Below are 21,841 nucleotides of genomic sequence, written 5' to 3'. Positions count from 1 at the left end.
TTTTAAAAGAAAAAAAAAAAGAAATAAAAAAATCAAATTCTAAATTCTCTCCCTCCTCACCCCCTCATTGAGAAAGCAAGCAATTTGATATGGATTATCTGTGTGTAATCATGCAAAACACATTTCCATATTAGTCATCTTGTAAAAGAAAACAGAACAAAATAGAAACTCAAGAAAAATAAAGAAAGTAAACAAAGTATACTTCACTCTGTATTCAGATTCCTTCCATTCTTTGGAGATGGAGAGCATTTTTCATGATTAGGCCTTCAGAATTGTCTTGGATCGTTGTGTTGTTTAGAATAGTTAAATCATTCACAGTTGATCTTCTTTATAGTATTTGCAGTTGCTGTGTACAATATTCTCCTGGTTCTACTCATTTCGCTTTGCATCAGTAAGTTTTTCTGAGAGCATCTAGCTCATCACTTCTTATATCACAATAGTATTCCATCACAATCATATCCCACAAATTGTTTAGCCATTCCCAAATTTATGGGTATCCCTCAATTTCCGATTCTTTGCCACCAGAAAAGAGCTGCTATAAATATTTGGGCATAGTTCCAAATTGCGCCACATAATGGTTGAATCAGTTTACCACTCCGCCAATAAATAGTGCATTAGTGTCTCAATTTTCCCACATCCCCTCCAATATCTATCTTTCTCATTTTCTGTCCTGTTAGCCAGTCTAATAGGTATGAGGTCCTACCTCAGTATTGTTTTAAGTTGCATTTCTCCAATCAGTAGTGATTTAGAGCATTTTTAAATATGGCTATAGATAGTTTTGATTACTTCATCAAAAAACTGATTATATTTTTTGATCATTTGTCAGTTGGAAAACAGCTGTTATTTTTATAAATGTGACTTCTCTACATACTTGAGAAATGAGGCCTTTATCAGAGAAACTTGCTTCAAAAAACTTTTCATAGTTATGATTGCTAGCTGTATTTCCCTCCATCCTGTTTCCTCACTGTTCATTCCTTCTCTCCTTTCACCCTATCCCTCTTCAAAAGTGTTTTGCTTCTGACTGTGGCCTCTTCTGTGATCACCACTACAACCTTTCTTTTTATCCTACTTCCCATCCTACTTTTCTGTCAGGTAAGATAGATTTCTATACCCAGTTGAGTGTGTATGTTATTACCTCTTTGAGCCATTTCCAATAAGAGTAAGGTTCAAGCGTTCCCTGCCACTTCCCCCATCTTCCCCTCCACTGTAATAGCTCTTTCTTGCCTCTTTTATGTGAGATAAATTTACCCCATTCTGCCTCTCCCTTTCCCTTTCTCCCAGTGCATTCCTCTTTCTCACCCCTTTATTTTATTTTTTAAAGATACTATCGCATCACATTCAACTCACACCTATGCCCTCTGTCTATGTATATTCCTTCTAACTGTCCTAATACTGAGAAAGTTCTTATGAGTTGCAAATATCTTCCCATGTAGGAATGTAAACAGTTTAACATTATTAAGTCCCTTGGGATTTCCCTTTCCTGTTTACCTTTTTCTGTTTCTCTTGAGTCTTGTATTTGGAAGTCAAATTTTCTATTCAACTCTGGTCTTTTCAGCAGGAATTCTTGGAAGTCCTCTATTTCGTTGAATGTCTATTTTTTCCCTTGAAAGATTAAATTCAGTTTTGCTGGGTGGGTGATTTTTGTTTGTGATCCTAGCTTCTTTGCCTTCCAGAATATCGTGTTCCAAGCTCCTCTGATCCTTTAATGTAGAAGCTGCTAAATCTTGTGTTAATCCTCCTTGTGGCTCCGTCATACTTGAATTGTTTCTTTCTGGCTGCCTGCAGTATTTTCTCCTTGACTTGGAAACTCTGGAATTTGGCTACAGTATTCCTGAGAGTTTTCGTTTTAGGATCTCTTTCAGGAGGTGATTTAGTGGATTCTTTCAATTTCTGTTTTACCCTCTAGTTCTAGAATATCAGGGAAGGTTTCCTTAATAATTTCTTTAAAGATAATGGCTAAGTATTTTGTTTAATCATGGCTTTCAGGAAGTCTAGTAATTTTAAAATTCTCTCTCCTGGATCTGTTTTCCAAGTCAGTTGTTTTTCTAATAAGATATTTCACATTATCTTCTATTTTTTTGTTCTTTTTGGTTGTTTTATTGTTTCTTGATATCTCATAGAGTCATTAGCTTCCACTTGCTCAACTCTAATTTTTAAGGAATTCTTTTCTTCAGTGAGGTGTTTTTTGTTTTTTGTTTTTGCCCTTCTTTTCCATTTCGCCAGTTCTGTTTTTTTTTTTAATGAGTTCTTCAGTGAATTTTTGTGCTTCTTTTTCCATTTGGCCAATTCTGTATTTCAGGGCATTCTTCTCATTGGATTTTTGTACCTCTTTTACTATTTGGCCTATTCTGGTTTTTTTTAAGATGTTATTTTCTTCAGTATTTTTTTGTCTTTTTTACCAAGCTGTTGACTCTTTTTTCATAATTTTCTTGCATCGCTCTTATTTCTCTTCCCAATTTTTCCTCTATCTCTCTTACCTGATTGTCAGAATCCTTTTTGGCTCTTCCATGGCCTAAGACTACTTCATATTTTGCTTAGAAGCTTTTGAGGTAGAAATTTTGACTTTTCTGTCTTTTTCTGGTTTTTTTTTAATCTTATTGTCACCATAGTAACTTTCTATGGTCAGAATTTTTTTTTCTGTTGTTTGTTCATTTTCCCTAATTTATTACTTGGCTTTTAGCTTTTTGTTAAAGTAGGGCTCTGCTTCCAGGGTGGAGGGCACACTACTTCAAACTTTAGGGGTCTGGTATAGCTATTTTCAGAGATACTTCTAGGAACCTGTAAGTTTTCAGTTCTTTCAAGGTGGTATGATCTAAGGAGAAGTGTTTGCTGCTTTACTGGCCTGTGCTCTGGTTCTGTGAGCAACTTCAAGCCTCTTTTATTCCCTCTGCCTGTGAGTTGGGTGCCCCACTCCATTGTGGCCCCAAGCTCTGGTTCGCAGTCACTAGTCCTTCTTACCCTTAGACTGTCACCCAGAACTGGAATCCAGATCTTGAGTATGGGCAAAGCAACAGAGTCCTACCTCAGTGCTAGCAAAGAGACCCCTGTAATCTCCTTCTGACCATTTGTTTGACCCCTCCTTTACCATCTGTGGGCTGAGAGCTCCTGAAGTTGCTAATTTGTTTAGTCCCAAGGCCTGCTCTTGGTTTGCTGGGCCTGGTCTGTACTGGTGTTACCTGTATTCTACTCTCACCCTGGTGCAGCAGACCTTTCCTGCAAAACTTTTAAGCTGTCTTGGGCTGGAAAACTGTTTCACCCTATCCTTTTGTGGGTTCTGCCACTCCAGGATTTGTTTTAGGGCATTTTTTGCTTTTTGGTGAGGCAGTTTTGGGGTTAATTGACTTTCCCAGGGTCACACAGCTAGTCAGTGTTAAGTGTCTGAGGCTGGGTTTGAACTCAGTCCTCCTGTCTCCAAGGCCAGAGTTCTATCCACTGCGCCACCCAGCTGCCCCATAGGGCATTATTTAAAGGTCTTTGGAGGGCTTTGGGGGAGATCTCAGGTAGTCCCTGCCTTCTCTCCATCATCTTGGTTCTGTCCCTCTATATTGTCATTATTAATATTGTTGTCTTGACTCATTACTCTGCATCAGTTCAGAAAGATCTTTTTGTGCATCTTGAATTCATTACTTTTATTTCTTACAATGTGGTGATATTCCATTTTATTCGTTTGTTTAGTCATTCTCCAACTAATAGGCATCTACTTTGTTTCCATTTCCAAACTATTGCAAAAAAGTTCTGCTATGAGTATTTTAGTGTATATGGGGACTTATCAGTGACCTCCTTAGAGTGCAAGCCTAGTAATAGAACCTCTGGATCAGAGTATGGATGTTTAAGTCACTTTATGTGCATAAATCCAAATTGCTTTCTAGAAAGGTTGAACTGATTCATAAATCCACCAGCAGTGTACTAGTGTGCCTGTCTTCCCAAATCTCATCCAACCTCCACTATTCCCATCTTTTGTGATCTTTGCTGATTTGTAGAGGCATAAATTCTGGGTGGTTTGAGTTGCATTTTCTTAATAATGTGGAGCATTCTTTTATGTAGTTGTTAATAGTTTGCATAATTTTTTTTTATTTATGTAGATGCTTTGTAAGTGAATTTACCATATATCCAAGTAAATACCAAATGTCCCAAGTCAAGCCTTCCCAGAGGTTCTCAAATGAAGTCTTCTAAAGTGTTTGACTGATAGGTCTTATCCAATTTCGGAGTCATCATGGCTTTGCCTTTTGGTCATGAAACAGTATGGCCAATTCTGAAGAAAGCAGCGGTAGAAATTAACTCAAAAAATAAACTCAAACAAATCTGACTGAAAAAGATTTAATTATTTTTGGTACTTGGAACAAAATAAATATTTAATAAATGCTTATCAAATTGAATTAAATGTACAAAATAGTTTGGGAATTTTAAGTGCATATATCAGATTCAAAGGATGTTCCAGTATCCTTAAAGTCATCAAGTCTTTCATAATATATATATATTCAAAGTATTACAGAAAAGCAGTTCTGTCTGCATTCAATTTAACAAATTCTTTTATAATGCATGTGGTAGGCACTGGGAATGTTAAGATGCAAAGTGACAGTCCTTGTCTTCAAGAATGGCAAAATCTAATAGAATGAAAATACAGGAGAGGTCAAAAGGTAAGATTGAGGAGTATCACTTGTAGCTGGCAGGATATCAAAGAAAAACAGTGTTATTTGAGATAGGTTTTGAAGGAAGAGAAAGATGTTGGGAAGGAGTCTGTTCTGTGTAAGTTTCCTGGGGTCAGGAGAGGGCAGGACAAAACCTGAAAATGACTAATAGTCCAGTTTGGCCATAATGTAAAAGATAGTAACACAAAAGCAGTTTGGAAATTAGGCTTTAGATGGTTGTGATGGGGCGGGAACATTAAAACCAGATTATTCTAGCCAATGAATAGAAGAGCAGGAGCCTAATTGGACTTGTGCCTTAGGAGATTACTTTGACAGTAGTGAAATACACTTTGAGAAAGTAGTGGCTAGAACGTTAATAACAAAAGTAGTAGCAATGTAAAGGAGGTAGTTGTGAGAGGTTTTGGAGGTAAAACCAACAGATAGGTAACTAATTGGCTGTAGGGAACAAAGAACATGGAACAGGGTAGAGAAGGACACTGTACAGTCAGCCTTGGTAATAGATTATAAGCTTTTGAGAGTAGAAACTGATTCTTCTGCATCTCTCACATGATTGGTTATCCAATAAATATTTGAGTATCAACTATGTGAAACTACTTCTTTGGTAGCATGCAAAGGAAAGTAAAACAATCTTTGTCCTCTTGAAGATTTGCTTCACAGTCTCTTCATACTATGGATATAGTTATCGTATTACCTTGATAACTCTTTCTTCCATAAAGATCTCTAGTGGGTTTTTTTTTTTTGCCTCACTTATAGCTAGTAACACTTGGCTTAATTTCCATTCATATGATTCCTTCTTTAAAAAGCGTTTTTAGCTCTCTAATTGTCTCTTAAAACTGATTCATAAAAACTTCTATTCTGGTTGAACCCTTTTCAAGCAGGAAGACCTTGACACACAATTTACTGAGGCTATTTGTGATCTCTAGTTTCTTCACTACTCTAGAACTCGGAACCTTCTGATACTATCTTACATCTTTCCTTTCTCAGTCAAACCCACTGAAAAAGTGAACTGCACTATTTACTTCTTCCTTTTCCTTCACTTGCTTTACAACTTTTACAATCCAGCTTCTGACTTTTTCATTCCACTGAAGTTATTTTCTCCTGAGTTACTAGTGATCTCTTTCTTATTTATTTGAATATCCCCTTTTTTCACTGCCTGTTCCTCTGGAGTTCTTTGCTTCATTTGAACTCAGGTCCTCCTGACTCCAGAGCTGGTGCTCTATCTACTGCACCACCTAGCTGCCCCTTTGAGCTCAAGTTCTGCATCAGCTACTGCCTAGTGGACATTTAGAACTATACTGCAGGCATTCTAAAATCAATTCCTTCAAAAACAAAGTTGATTATTTTTCTCTACAGCCCCAGTCTTTTTTTCCCCCAAATGTTTTTGTGTCCAGTTATCACCATCTTTCTAGTTTTGTAGGTTCAAAGCCTCTTTGTTATTCTTTACTCTTTGCTTTCTCACCTACCTATCCAATCAGTTCCCGAATTTTATTGTTTATATCTCCATCACATGTAAAGTATCTGTTCCCATTTGTTATACTTAAATAACTTTCCTAATTAAGGCTCTCATCACCTTTTTGGTCAGAACTTTGGCCTTCTAATTTGTATACTTGCTCTAATTTTTTCTCATGTCTAATCCTTCCTTCATACAGCTACAGTTATTATTCCTTAAGCAAAGGTCTAACTTGTCTGATGGTATGATGAGAGCTGCTTATGATATTCCCAGTGTGAATATACTATATTTTCATAAGGAAAAGATTTTCATAAGGATATTCTTTTCAATATACTTTGCGATGGTATCAGCAGTGATCAACCAACAATCATTTAATTAAACCTTTATGATGGCCAAAATATTATAGTAGATATAGAGATGATTAATTTGGTAGAAGCCTTGCCTTTATGGAGCAGAAAAGATATGAAACATATTCCTTATGCAGTCATTTCTACAGTAAGGAAAAAAAAAGAATAGAATAAGAAGAAAAAGAGATTGATGATGAGAATGATTTCTCCACCTGGTAGGATCAAGGAATGCTTCTTAGAACAAATAGTATTTGAGAGGGGACTTGATACTTGGGCAGAAGTTCAAAAGAGAGAGATGACTTTAGGGCACTCTGACCATAGGAAACTTTGGAGGTGAAGGCATCATGATAGTAAAGAACTGGAAGAAATGGAGGAATGACCACCTGTTCAAGTAGACTTCAAGTAGACATGTTTAAGATGGGATGGCTAGAGAGAAGAGAACGAGGAAAGAAGACTAATGTCATGGAAACCAAAAGAAGAAAATAATTAGCTTATTGAAAATACTGGCAGTGGATAGACATTTTAATTGTTACTTTGAAATAGGTTATTTATATGAGGAAATAGCACTAGATCATCTTTAAATCCAGTGTTCTTTCTACTATGTCGTGCTGTGTGCCTCTCAAAAAAAAAAAAAGTGGAGGCCTGAGTTGCCTCCTTATGCCATTTATATAGTTACTTTTCACTTTTTTCTCAAGAGATTCTGCACTGTGCTTCTTGAATTCTGTTTCAGGCCATTAAATCTATACACCGCAAACCTTTGTTCTCATGTCAGAACCATAAAAAATGTTTACAAAAAGCCCTATTTTGGCTAAGTCATCATGGGGAGTTGTTGACATTCATTCCCAAAATGTAGACACCTAATAAGTTCCCTACCAGTATGGAAGTTGTGTATTTCCTATAGCTTATGCTGCTTTATTTTTTACAAAATTATTTTGATTTTAGTAATAAAATATACAAAATCTAAAATCCTCCCTTAACCTTTTTCTGCATAGGGACAAGAAATTTGTATATACCTGCCAATTCCAGGAATCCATAGCTAATTGGGGACATGCAAAATTGCTATTACATATAAATAAACTATTTGAAAAATGTGTACCCACTCCCAGTATAAGTAACAAAACCCTTAGCATATTTATGAAAATTTCTTACTCCCAATACATGTCTGCCCAGGTAGTTTGGAAGAAATAACTTCTACTTTAGGAAGTTTTAAACTAAAGTGGTTGGACCTTATAGCCTCTGTCACTATAATTTTGCTAGAGTCCTTAGCTGTTACAGCCCTAGTTACATGCATGACGTAGCTCATCCTTCTTGACCTCTGCAACATTTGACAGTATTGACCTCCTGGATTCACTCTCTCCTTTGAGTTTTCATGTCAGTGCTTTCTCCTAGTTCTTTTACTTGTCTAACCAATTCTCTCTCCAGACCCCTTTCTTTCGCTACTAGAACTGTCAAAGATATACATGTATATACACACGTAGTATAAATATACATGCATACACACATACACACACACACACACACACACACACACATACATAAACAAGCTAACTTAGGAATTAGTATTCTTTATTCTAGTATTCGCTTAGCGATCTTTATTAGTTCCCTGAGGCCGAATTATCCTCTCAATCAATGTGATTCCAAAATATGTATTTCCAGCCTCAGTCTCTTCCTGCAGTTCGTTCATGTGTATTTAATTTCCTATTGGACTTTACATCTGAGTGTCTCACAGACAGACTAATTGTCTTCGCATCCCTACATATGTATTCCTCTACTGAGCTTCCCTATTGCTGTTTAAGATTTGCAACCTCACCATTGATCCACAGTTCCTCCATTCTCTGGTGTGTGGTTATAGCAACGTTATTCTTACCCTCTCAACATATTTAATCACTTACCAAATCTTATCATTTGTATATCTGTGTCATCTGTTGGTCCCCTTTTGTTCACATAGACACTGCTGTAGTTCAGTCCTTTATTACCTCTCACGTTTACTTTTGCAGTATCCTCTTAATGAGTTGCCTTATTGTGATCCTCTCTTCTCTATAATCCTTCATCCACATAGTGGCCAAATTCCTGTTCTTTTAGCTTAGGTCTGAGCATGTCTCTCTTCTGCTCTAAAACCAGTAGCTCCCTATTACCATTAGGACCAAATGTAAATTTCCATCTCACCTTTAGAAGTGACAATTTGTCCCCAACTTCTCTTTACAGTTTCATTTTATATGATTTCCTTTCCAACCTCACTGAGCAATAGAACCAAACTTCCCAGCACTTTGTTCCTCACATGGCACTTTTGTTTCATATCTCCGTGTTTGTACTGACCGTCCATCTTGGTTAGAATACATTCTGCCCTCATAGAAACTCATTTCCTTCAAGACTCAACTCAGTACCTTTTACATGAAGTCTTTTTTTTCCCCTCCTTACCTCCCTACTTTGTATTTAACTTCCTTGTGCTTTTAGTTATATATATATATATGATGTCATATTCTCCAAATGTATGTAAATTACTTGACAGCATTTTTCTTTATTAAAAAAAATTTTTTTTGTGATATGTCCGTAGCACCCAGCACAGTGTCTGGCACATAATATGTGCTTAATAAAATGCTTTTTCACTGATGATTTACAGCTCATCTTTATGTAATGGCTTTACAACTCAAAAAGTACTTTTTTCTCTTATGACAGGGCAGTGTTACTAGTGCAAAATATTTCCCATTTTACAAATGAGGAAATTGAGATTGAGAGGCACACTGATCTTTAAGTCATAAAAGGTAGCAAGTGTTAAAATTAAGACTTGGTGTCCAGTATTATCTGTTTTCATCATGCCCTCTTTCGTTCATTCGTTCTTTCTGGTAGTTGGGGCTAAGTGACTTGCCCAGAGTCATACAACTAGTGAGTGTTATGTGTCTGAGGCCAGATTTGGACTCAGGTCCTTCTCACTCCAGGACCTCCATCCACTGCACTGTCTAGCTGCCCCTATCCCTCTTTCTTAGGAACAAATCAGATTATTTCTCGATCATTGGCTTCTAACCAGAATAGAAAGTTCTTTGGGGCCGTATGTTTATCTCCAAAGAACAGAAAAAGAGGACTATATGTGAAACCACAAGTCTCTAACATACAGCTTGCTTCTTTTAAATTATAGAATAAATTCAACATTGTTACTTTTTAAGCTATCCAGTTTGTATTTACCACTGAATTTTTTTGTGCATTTTTGAAAAATGGCTCAATGATCTTTTTTTGTTTTTCATTTTGGGGGTGGGGATGAGGCGGCAATGCTATTGCTCATTGCCTTCTCCCTGCAAAATAGTCCTTCCCCAACTTTAAGAAAGAAAAAGAAAGAAAAATCCTCGTGACAGATGAACATAGTCAAGAAAAACAAATCCAAGCATTTACAATGTCCAAGAACACATCCTTGGGAGGGGTAGCATGTTTAGTCATTGTTCCTCATGGTTTGTGGTTGATGTTTGCATTGACCAAAATTAAGTTTTTCAAAGTTGTTTTAGTAATTGTTCTCATTTTCAGTTTCACTATGTATTAGTTCATACAAGTCTTCCCAGGTTTCTCTCAAATAGTTTGATCATTTCTTGCTTCATAGTAATATTCCACAATTTGTTCATTCTTTCCTTACTTGATACATATCCATTTGGTTCTGTGCTGCTACAAAAAGAACTGCTATATAATATTTTTGTACATATGGGCCCCTTTCCTCTCTTTTTTACATCTTTGGTATCTAGGCCTAAAGTTTGGATTCAAAGGGGGTTTATAGTATAATGACTTTGGGGGTAAAATTCCACATTGCTTTCTAGATGGTTGAGTGAATTCAGTTCTGTTTTCCTATAACCCCTCCAATAATAATAATTTTTGCTAGTATGAAAGGTATAGAGTAGAACCATAAAGTTGTTAGAATCATTTCTGTAACAGGGATTTGGGGCATTTTTCATGTCTATTGATAGCTTGAATTTCTTCCTTTGAGAACAATCTTTTGGAGAATGGTTCCTGTTCTTATATATTTGAATCATTTCTTTTTTTTTTTTCCCCCTTGGCTAGGCAATCAGGGTTAAGTGACTTGCCCAGGGTCACACAGCTAGTAAGTGTTATGTGTCTGAAGAATCAATTCTTTATATATCTAGTATATCAGAATTTACCAGAAAAGCCTAATGAAAAGGTTTTTTCCCCCCTCAGTTAAATGTTTACCTTTTGGTTTTGACTGCCTTGATTCTGTTTGTACAAAACCTTTTCAGTTTTATGTAATCCAATTTTATCCTTTGTAGTTCTCTACATTCTTTATTTGGTCATGAACTCTTCCTCTTTCCATGGCTGTAAAAGGTCCTTGCTTGCTCTCCTAATTTGTTTATGATGTGACCTTTTATATCTAATTTGTGTGTCCATTAACTCTTACCTTCCTATATGGTGTGAGTTGTGGTCTAGAAGTTTTTGTTCAGTAAAGACACCTTACCCCAGCAATAAAGGTCTTCAGGCTCATCAAACATGATACTACTATTAACTGTTTTTCTTCTGTGTGTTAGGTACCTGTTGTTTTTTACTCTTTATCTGTGTTGCTTTTTTGTTTTTTTTAACTGATTCCAAAGAGTTTTGCTGCTTTTTAGTACTTTTTGGGATCTGGGATTATTGGACTCCTTTCCTTTCAACCTTTTTAAACTCTGTTGTCAGTATGTTGAGTCATTTCAGTCAACTGTTTGTGGTTTCATTTGGGGTTTTCTTGGCAAAGATACTGGAGTGGTTTGCCATTTCCTGCTCTAGCTCATTTGACAGATGAGGAAACTGAGGCAAACAGGGTTAAGTGACTATAAAGACAAAGGACGAGCACAAGAGAAGGGAGCAAGATAACAAAGGGGGAAAAAAGATAGGGGAAAATTTGAAAATTATTCAGATGCTTAATTTAATGAGGATTGTTCTGAGATTTTCCAAAACCAAAGAAAATGCCATATACAAATACTTCTTTTGGTATTAGGGTGGGTAATTTTAAGTATTTTATGAAAATGAAATGTTCAAAGTGGTATATTTCTGATGTTAACAAAAAAGTTATTCCATCTAGTCTTTCTATAATGAATATATGATGGTAGTACGTGAAATATGATTTTTTAAAAATTTTGGTTATTGAAAAGGTGCTTTAAAAGATGCACTAGCAGGGTGAAGGTAGTATGAAAGTTTCTAACTAGATAATAGTCAAAATTCAAAAATAAAAAGGAATCAAAAGGTTTATTTAAGCCCAAATTATTCTGTAGCCTTTTCTATGGGGATATAATGGGTAGAGTGCTAGAGATGGAGTCAAGAAAACTAGGGTTCTAGATCTGTGTCCCTAGGCAAATCCAGTTAACTTCTTCTTTCCTCCTTCCTCTATTTTAGAATCCTTTTGTATAAAATGATGATGATAATAACTTCACAGGATTATGAGATTCAAATGAGAATTTATGTAGAATGCTTTGCAAAACTAAAGTTCCCAACAATAAGAGTTATCCATAATGCCTTAGGAAGGTAGTGAGTTTCCCCTTATTGGAAGTCTTTAAACAAAAGCTATGTGAATGGTTATTTACAAAATATGTTGTAATGAGTTTTATTTTATGGTTATGATTTGGACTAGATGGTGACTGTGAACCCTTCCAACTCTAAAATGCTATGATCTTTTGAAGTCAATCTGTGTGGCAATTTATCATTCCTCAGAAGAGCTAGAGAAATGTACTAAAATATGAACCACTTTAAGATTTAACATCTATTATTTATTTTTTGTGGTATTTCCTTTAATACTTGGCATTTACATTATGCTTTACAATTTGCAAAGTGTTTTCCATTTACTCCCGTTTGATCCTCAAAACAGTACTGTGAGGTAGGCAATGCAACTATATCCCCATTTTACAGATGGGGAAACCAAGGTTCTGAGAAGTAGTTTGTCTACAATTACATGTCTATTAAGTGATAGCACTGGGATCTGAGCTAGACTCCAGATCCTTTACACTTTCCGTTGTACCTCATCTGCCAACATAACTTGCATTGTCAATTTGTACTATTTTTATGGAATAATTTTAAGGCAGTTCCTGTTAAGGGAAGAGAGAGTTTCCTACAAACAACAATGAAAACAAAATAGAGTCCAGTTTCTTATTTTTTGATTATTTGTCTTTTATACTGTTATATTTTACTATCAGGAATTTTGTATTTATGTGTGTGTACATATACATACATGTGTGTATGCATATATTCCCACAAAGTGTGGGTTTGTGTGTGCATATGCATATGTGTAATATATATTGAAAGATGTGATAGTATACTAGAAAGAAATTTTATTTTGTCATAAGACTTGGGCAATTCACTTTGATTTTGAGTCTTTGTGTCCCCCTCTGTAAAATGAAGACTTTGAACCAGATTGTTGTAATACCACTTACCAGTGCCAAGTCTTACTTTGTGTAAGTGTGTGCATGTGTATATGGGTGGGAGATGTATATCTGTGTATTTATGTAGGGCATGCTTTGCCATATGGTGTGGAGACAGTTCTGGTCTCTCAGGGTTGTGTTAAAGGAGCATGAGTGGTCTTCCCTAAGTTTGAAAGGCTGAATGTGGACCTGTCTGTTCAGAAAGCAACTTAGAAAAGTCAGACTTATCACCAAGTTGACAACAAGGTGTAGAATTTTTCAACCATAGCACTCATAGACTGAGTGATAAGTCACAAAGGGAATTACAGTCTTTCACTGTAGGAAAGAGTGAGTATACACATCTTGAACAAAATTTTGGATTCTTGAACTATTGAAAAAGGGTAGAGGTATATGTATATATATTTACTTGTATGAGTACCTACATATAGATTTTTTTTCTCCTTCAAAGTGAAGCTTACTGGCTGTGTTAAGATACATCAAGTTGTATTCATTATGAATTGCACACCTCTGAAAAGCTCATGGTGTGACTTCTTTGTCCAAAAGCTAAGCCTCATATGTGTGATCAACCAGATCTAGATATGATCATTAGTGACTTTATAGTTGTAATTAAGAACATGACCTGTGTTCTCTAGTATGGTAGAACAAGAAGCAGTAAAATTATAGAACAAAACATAAGGAAGATACTACAGCATTGAAAGACACTGGCATATGGATCAAAGAAAGCTATATAGATGTTTTACATGAGATAACTACAGTACTATGTTTGGATTTAAAAAAACAGACTTGAATTTCTGTGATTGCATAAATATGTCAGCCTAGGGATGTACTCATAGACTCTCAAAGGAATAAAATGGAAAAAGAACCTTTTTTCTCCTGAAATGCTTCAGTCGCTAATTCTACTTTTAAGGAATCTGCGATTACCATTTTCCTCTGCAGTTTATCAGCAACAAGAATATTTCTAAGTCTCTGGTAATGGCTAATGAAGAAGTCTGGGGGCAGCTAGGTGGCGCAGTGGATAGAGCACTGGCCCTGAAGTAAAGAGGACCTGAGTTCAAATGCGGCCTCAGACCAAACACTTGACACTTAAAAGTTGTGTGACCTGGGGAAGTCACTTAACCCCAATTGCCTAAAAATAAAAAAAGAAGTCTGTTAGATGGGTACAGACTAATTGGAATAGATTTCAGTTTCATATGTTAATTTACTGATGTATTAGGTTATTTCTTGTTATGGAGGTTATATAAACAGAACTGCATGATGAGATTGAGATCAAGGGTTAAAAAAACAAAAATTAACTCTATGCCAGTTTAAAAACACACATACACACACACGCACGCACACACAACTTTGTTCTATTTTTCTTATAAGTTTTCACTCCCTTTAAGATACATAATTTTTCAGAATTGTAGATAAGAATATAGCTTAAAATGAAGGAAGACTTTATTAGGTGTCTACTGTGTGCCAAGCAGCATGCTAAGTGCTTTACAAATGTTATCTTATTTGATCCTCGCAACAACCCAGGAAGGTAGATGATGATATTATCCCCATTTTCTACAAAATGTCAGTAATCACTTAAGCTAATGTCAAAGTAATTTTTTACAGTGTTTTTTTTTTAAGAACATGTAGAATCAGAAGTGACATATGAGGTCATGTATTCCAATCTCTTTATTTTTAGGGGTAGCTAGGTGATATAATGGATTTGATTTAGCACCAGGCCTAGAGTGAGGAAGACCTGAGTGGCTTCAGACACTTACTAGCTATGTAACCATGGACAAGTCACTTAATATCTTTCTGCCATAGTTTCCTCAACTGTAAAATGGGGATAATAATAGCTCCTATCTCCCAGGGTTGTGAGGATAAAATGGGATATTTATGAAGCTCTTAGTACAATACCTGGTACATGGTAGGTGCTAAATAAATATTAGCTGTAGTAAATATATAATATTTTGTAGATAAGGAAACTGAGAGCAAAGATTTGTACCTGGGCTTTCAAATTCCAAATCTAATATATTTCCCCCTCCTTTTACATTTTTGACAAAACTATAGAAACAATAGCCTTGCTGAGAATTCTAGAGCTCTATATTGATTATAACAATGTGGTAATGATATCTAGATATTTCTCATGTTTTCCAGTGAAAAAATCACATTAGCTCTTGTCATGAAACCCACTTTAAATCATCACACTTATATGGGAGAGATCATGGTGTTGTTTCCAGTTCTCATTGCCAGTGTGACTAATGGGAATAAATTACCGATGTCAAGGGCCTAGCCTTTGATTCTGCTTTCAGTAGGATTTGGCATATAGGTATTTGGTAAATGTTTTTAAACTAGTTTGAGTTATTGATTTCAGCTTTCCAATTTAAGTTTTACCCAGATGATTTTTTGAGTAGGGAGAAAATAGTTAATCTTTGCAAAGAATTTCCAGTGCTGTGTGTACTGCCTCCCATACTGTGGTGCTTGAGCTTTTTGAAAGAAATGTATGATTACATATAGCTTGGAATGTCAGATACTTGGAAGATAAGTTTTCATGTCAGTTCATTGTGTCACAGCTTCATTTGTTACATTGCATAGGCATACTTGAAAATTCAGCCATGAGCCTGAGGCTTTCCTTTTTTAAGAGATGCCTGATCTTCCTTTGTGCTGCATTTATCTGATTACTCTAAGTTACTTAACTTCTATAGCCAAGAAGGTTCACAGTCTGGAGTTAACAAAGCCACAGAAATGGAACAGGACTAAGAGTGGGAATTGAAAGCATTTATCCCAATAGAATATTTTTATGCCAGATTCCTAAAGTGAGAGAAGTTGAATGTGTTTTTTTTCAGGTGTCATTGAAGAAGGGCCCCCCATGTTTTACTTTCTTTTCTGTTGAGATCAAGAACTGTTAAAGCTCCCTGCCAAACTCCCAAACTGTATACTTCTCTAATCACACTTTCTGGTCTTAGTAAGCTGTTATGTCATCTTGAGCACTAACTTCTCTATCCTTCCTATTCTTTTTCCCTTCAACCCTCAGCCTCAGATCTCATCACTTGCAGGGTTAAGGGGTGCTAATAGCCCACACCTCAGAGAAATAGAGTTTTTTTCATTACTAAAGGCTTAAAACAATTTTGTTGGACGAAATTTTTTTTTCCAAATTTGCTCTGTTTTCAATTCTATTTCAGAAAAGGCTATAGCTATTTAACAGTTCATGTGTTTAGTCACTAGTTGTTGCAGAAACACTCAAAGAGATAGTATTATACTAGATTAGCTTTCATAAAGTATATTAATTTCAGAACAAGGGTTCTTAATCTAAGGTCTACAGATCCTATGGGATTTCTGAAAAGTTTTTGGCAAAGGGGAGGGGGAAGAATGGGAAGAGAGGCCAAATTACATCTTTATTTTCCCTAATTTCTAACTGAAATTTAGCATTTCTTTCAATTATTATATTTTAAGAAAAACCCAACATTCTAAGAAGGGGTTCATAGGATCACCAGATTGCCAAATGGGTCCATGTCACAAAAAAACCCTAATAATCCCTGAGCATGTCCAAAGGAGAGGAGGTAACCATAATGACAAGAGAGATCTTGAAACTCTGTCATCAGATGAATGGTTGATTGAAAAGCCCTTAATAGTATATGGTAGTGATCTTTAAGCATTTTAAAAGCAATCTTGTAGAAAAGGAAATAAACTTAGCATTACTGTAGAGTACAGAACTAGAATCAATAAGTAGAAGTGATAGGAAAGCAGCCCATTCTAAAAAAGTACTATATAAAAATGAGACCTGTACATAAAGGAAGTGGGCTGCCTCATTAATTCATCAAGCTGGGCCTACTGAATGCTAGTCACTTGGAATTCCCTCCTTCCCTCCCACCCCTTCAGTGTTCAAGTCAAGGCCTGGAAAAAAGATTGGGAGGGACATTGAGCTAGATGCTCATTTTAGGCTCTTCTAACTCCCAGTGCTTTGTTACAGGCATGGAAGAAAAAGGTTATAGAGGAATTTCATAAAACTCAGATGATATTTTCAGATTTATTTGAGGATGAGGGAAGCAAAGTGGGGTGAAAGGTAGCTTAAGAAGGAGATAACTAGATCTAGGAACAGACTCTCCCCTAGCATCATCAAAAATGGTCCTCCCTCTAATTAGCAGTAGCACCCTCAGATGCCATGCTGCTTGTTTTCAAAACAAGCTGTTGTCACATGTAAAATACTGTATGAATGTAAGCTATTAATAATTATAGCAACCTCATGCTGCACTTAAGTATGAGAAAAACTTTTGTAGTTTTTATTGTTTATACTATTCTTAAAGGAAAGTTGGCATAATTAACTCTATACATTAGGAGCCTGAGGCATAAATTAATATCAGTAGGAACATTCTTCAGAAAATTATAACAAGTCCCATGTCATTTAAATCTTACTGCTAATGAAGACTATGCTAGATACAAGTGAAAGTAAACATCTCTTCCTGTTCATAAATCTCTAGCATATGTACATATTTCCCTAACTCTTAAGCTGTCTAGGACATATTATTTAAAACCTAATCAATGTGAACATTAATATAATGTTGTATAAGTTATAAATGTCTGCCCAATTCTTCCCATTTGTCACCAGCCATGTAAAATTATCATCATTGTCAAATAATTGAAACTGTCTTTTCCACAAAACTAACCTTTCTTCTGATTTGTTTTTTAGGAAGTGTATCGAATTCCAAAAAAGAGTCAGACTGAAAAAGAGAACAGTGGTATGTATTCATTGATCCTCTACACATGGGTTTATGTGTTTCCCTAGTTACATGTAGAGTTCCCTGAGGGACTGGGGACCATTGTTCTTTCTTCTTTGTGACTGGGATAATATGTTCAATACATATTTGAGTATAAAGACCTTTTTGGGACTTTTAATTCCTTCATCCATAAAATCAGGTGGTTGGAGTAGGTTTTCTTTAATGTCCTTTCTAGCTCCAAAGTTCTATTTCAATATAATACTTACACATACCTTCCTTATATCTAATGAAAATATAAATTCTTTCTCTAAAATCACAGGAGTATTATAGATACGGTTTACCTAAATTTTAACAAAAAGCTTGTGATAAAGTATCTCATTTTTTTTCTTGTGGAAAAGATGTGAGAGATGTGGGATAGTCATTGGTAAATTTAGATGAATTCAGAAATGGGTGATTAAGCACACAGTCATTTACTGCTTCATGTCATCCTGGAAGATCTTCAGTGGAATAACCCAGTGGTCTATGCTTGGCCCTGTGTTGTCTAATCTTTTTATCATTGATTTGGATAATGGGATAGGTAGCATAAATTCATATCGACAGAGTCCAAAAAGATCTTAAAACATCAGAAAAATCAAGTTGAGTTAGTAAAATAAAATTTAGTAGAGATAAATAAAGCAATCAGGTAGCATAGTGGTTAGAATGCTGGTCCTGGAATTAAGAGTTCAAATTCAGCTTCAGACACTTACTAGCAGTATTACTAGATGCATAACTCCTGTTTGCCTTAGTGTTCCTCATCTGTAAAATGAGCTGGAGAAGGAAATGGCAAACCACTCCATTATCTTTGCCAAGAAAACCCCAAATGAGATCACAAAGAAACAGAAACGACTGGACAGCAACATCTTGGGGTACAGGCAGAAGATGTTTGCTTTTAGGGACACTAAAGAGGAGCTGTAATTATTAAAAGTTAAATTATTGAGATTTTGTTATGGGGGCAGGGTTCTTTCTCATTGTCTCGTGGAATCAGTTATAATTATTCTGTGTATGAAGCATAATTCCTTTCTTTTGAGGTTTTGGGGTTAGAGAAATTTTTAGAAAAGAGCTATTCCATCATCTTTCCAGTCTTCTAAAGTTGTTAATCCTGTCCATCCAGGACAGGATAGGTTATGAGTTCATTTATTTAGGTTGACGTTTTAATTTACTTTGATAATACTAAAGAGGAAAAGTCTATTGACTTGAATGTTTTAGTTAGCCCTTTTTTCTTTCAGGTGATCGGGGAAGGGATAATGTAGGTCTTAGAGACCAAGCAGCTACCCCAAAGACTCCTAACCGATCCAGAGAAAGAGAACCAGAAAGACAAACGCAGAGCAAAGAAAAAAAGAAACGAAGGAGTTCCCTTTCACCGCCACCTTCTGCTTATGAAAGAGGAACAAAGAGACCTGATGATAGGTAAGTGGGTCAGTAATTACTCTATGATTTGATCAAGGACAGAAGTACCTAAGCAAGCATTCCATAATTTCAGTAGGAGGGAATTTGGATTGACAAGTAACACTACAGAGAGATAAGAAAAATGACTGCAAGCAGACCTTCAATTTATAAAGAAATTGTTGATAGCCTTGAAGAAAATGGTGTGTCATGTGGTTGAAGTTGGAAGTCAAATTGCAAAGAGTTGAGAAGTGATTGCAAAATGTGAAGGTACAATATAGAATGGTTTCCTAGGGGTTTGATTTAAAAGGAAGCAAAGGTATAGGATGATAGCCTTGAGTAGAATGACAAGGTCAGGGGAAGGTAAGTAGAAGCATAGGCATATGTTTTAGGCCATATTCCAAGATCCAGGCCATATTCCAAGATCCAGGAGATGAAGAAAGATGGAAGATTGATCAAAAGTAACAAGGTTCTGGAGAATATAGGCTGTAACACGCTTTGAAGGGCTTTAAAATTTTTAAAAAGGGATAAAACCTTTCCTGATCTTCTTGTGTTCTTCATTTTCAGATATGATACACCCACTTCTAAGAAAAAAGTACGGCTCAAGGACCGCAATAAGCTTTCCACAGAGGAGCGTAGGAAGCTCTTTGAACAGGAGGTGGCCCAGCGAGAAGCCCAAAAGCAACAGCAGCAGATGCAGAACCTTGGGATGACTTCCCCCCTTCCTTATGAATCCTTAGGCTACAGTGCTCCTCACCATAGCTTTGTTGGCTATCCTCCTGGTTATCCCATGCAGGCTTATGTGGATCCTAGCAATCCGAATGCTGGGAAGGTGCTATTACCCACGCCTAGCATGGACTCTATGTGTTCTCCTGCCACCTATGAACATGCCCAGACTTTGGGACATTCGGTAGAACCAACCCTTGCTACTCCTCAACCAGTTCCAGTAGTGCAACATGTAGCAACACCAATGGAGGTTTCAACTTCACAGTACGTAGCACAGAATGAAGCCGTTGTCCATCAGGAACCTAATGTAGCTGTTTTGCCAGTACCTGCCCCAGGTCCTGTACAGGGACAAAGTTATGGTGTTTGGGATTCTAATCAACAGACTGTCCCTGTGCAGCAGCCATACTCCCCTGCGCAGTCTCAAACAGCCATATATTACCAGGGACAGACATGTCAGACTGTCTACGGTGTGACACCACCTTATTCTCAAACGACTCCACCAATTGTACAGGTAACTGCTTTGCAAAATCAGTTTGTCTTTGTTTGCATTCTGCTTATCATACTAGCCATTAACTATTGTGATTGAGAACTTGGTATCTTAATCACAAAATGTTTAGAAGACAATTTACTTTCCCTCTTCTTGTCTCCACCTTACTGTTCACACTTTGTCCATTATTTTTGTGTCATCTAGCATGCTTCTCAATGCAGGAATAAACTTGTGATCTTATGCCCAAGAGCCTTTATAAAAATAAAACATTAGAATTAATGATATGTGATATTCTTGCATCTTTGGATGAATTTTGGGATAACGCACAGGAGTTGACAAAAGAACTAGTTGTATTCTTTGTAATTTTTTTTTCCACATCTGCATAGATTCATTTAGGAGTTGGTATTATCTCTATTCTGAATCAGAAATTACTTAGAATGTTATTCATTACATCCGATATTTGACTAATTTTTGCAATATCTATCATGTTGTCTTACAATAAATACTTGGTATTTAAAAATCTTACCTTACTGTAGTATGCTAATTAGATCTCTAATTAGACTTGTTTTTGTTACTTCTTTTTTTATACTTACCACTTGTCATATCATTTGAAATTTGCTAGACTAGAAATTGTTTAACACATTTGAGTGCCTACCCACTCATACAAGTGAAACTATTTCTTATGCAATCTGTTATCTTGAATCTAGTCATATAATATAAATTAGAGCATGAAGAAATTTTAGAGAGGTCACCCAAGGCCAGACCTAGACTAATCCCTTCATTATGAGGCCTAAAGATGTCAAAGGATTTAAATAAAGTCTGTAATTAGAATCTTGGGTGCACCTGCAGCTACACCCATATGTGACTTACAGAAGGCATATAACAATGGTGGTTCTAAACAGATGTCACTCTCTGTTATATAGAAGGTGTGAAATAAAATCCAGTTTCTCTGTCCTGGTGGGAGAAAAGAGTTCTTTAAGAGTTAAGTCATTGACATCATTTAATAAATCTTTAGTCTTACTTTTTTCCCATCCCTGCCTACTTGTCCGTCATACTTTACCATCTGTAAGTGGGTTCAGGCCCAGTTAATCTTCCCATCTGTAATTGACCTGAGGTCTAATATATGCTGAACCACTAGGTGTAGTGGAAAGATTCAAAGATAAGAAAATCTTTGCTTTCCCTGTATTTAGGTCATCTCAGTTGACCAAAGTGGACATTCATTGGGCCTAAACCCAACTTTTGTATATAACAGGGGGAGTATTTGATGGGATGACCCTGAAAGAGAACTGAAACGTTTTTACTTTTTTTTTTTTTTTTGCTGTTTTATTTTTACTTTTATCTTGATTTCTATACATTTCCTTTTTTCCTTCCTTATGGAGAGCCATCTTTTCATAACTAAGAATAAAAAGGAGGATAAAAACAGTTCAGGGAAACCAGCCCAGCACATCAGCTGTGCCTGACCGGTATAATTTCATAGCATTTAGTTTTGATTTTGTTTCCATTGACATTGTTGTTTTATTTTCCTAGTTCTATTTCCTTCATTCTACATCTGTTCAAATGAGTCTGCTCTGTTTCTTTGAATTCTTTTTAGTAATCATTTCTTAAGGCACAGTAATGTTCCATTACATTCACTCATTCTTACTTGTTTGCCATTTCTCATTGATAGACATCTACTTTGTTTCCAAGCCTTTGCCA

General features: G+C 36.1%; 1 protein-coding gene across 1 annotated transcript in view; it reads left to right on the top strand.

Annotated features, from left to right (window-relative positions):
• Positions 1 to 21,841, top strand: part of SETD2 (SET domain containing 2, histone lysine methyltransferase) — a 93,501-nt gene that overhangs the window by 41,767 nt on the left and 29,893 nt on the right. The window contains 3 exon segments of the mRNA XM_020999125.2: positions 17,484 to 17,532; positions 18,777 to 18,957; positions 19,501 to 20,170. Of these exon segments, the coding sequence (XP_020854784.2) occupies positions 17,484 to 17,532; positions 18,777 to 18,957; positions 19,501 to 20,170 (900 nt within the window).

The sequence above is a fragment of the Phascolarctos cinereus genome, unplaced genomic scaffold (genome assembly GCF_003287225.1).
Source record: "Phascolarctos cinereus isolate Bilbo 61053 unplaced genomic scaffold, phaCin_HiC Scaffold_4;HRSCAF=312, whole genome shotgun sequence".
Taxonomy (NCBI): domain Eukaryota; kingdom Metazoa; phylum Chordata; class Mammalia; order Diprotodontia; family Phascolarctidae; genus Phascolarctos; species Phascolarctos cinereus.
Note: the sequence above shows the minus strand (reverse complement) of the source record. Positions and strands in the feature narration are given on the sequence as shown.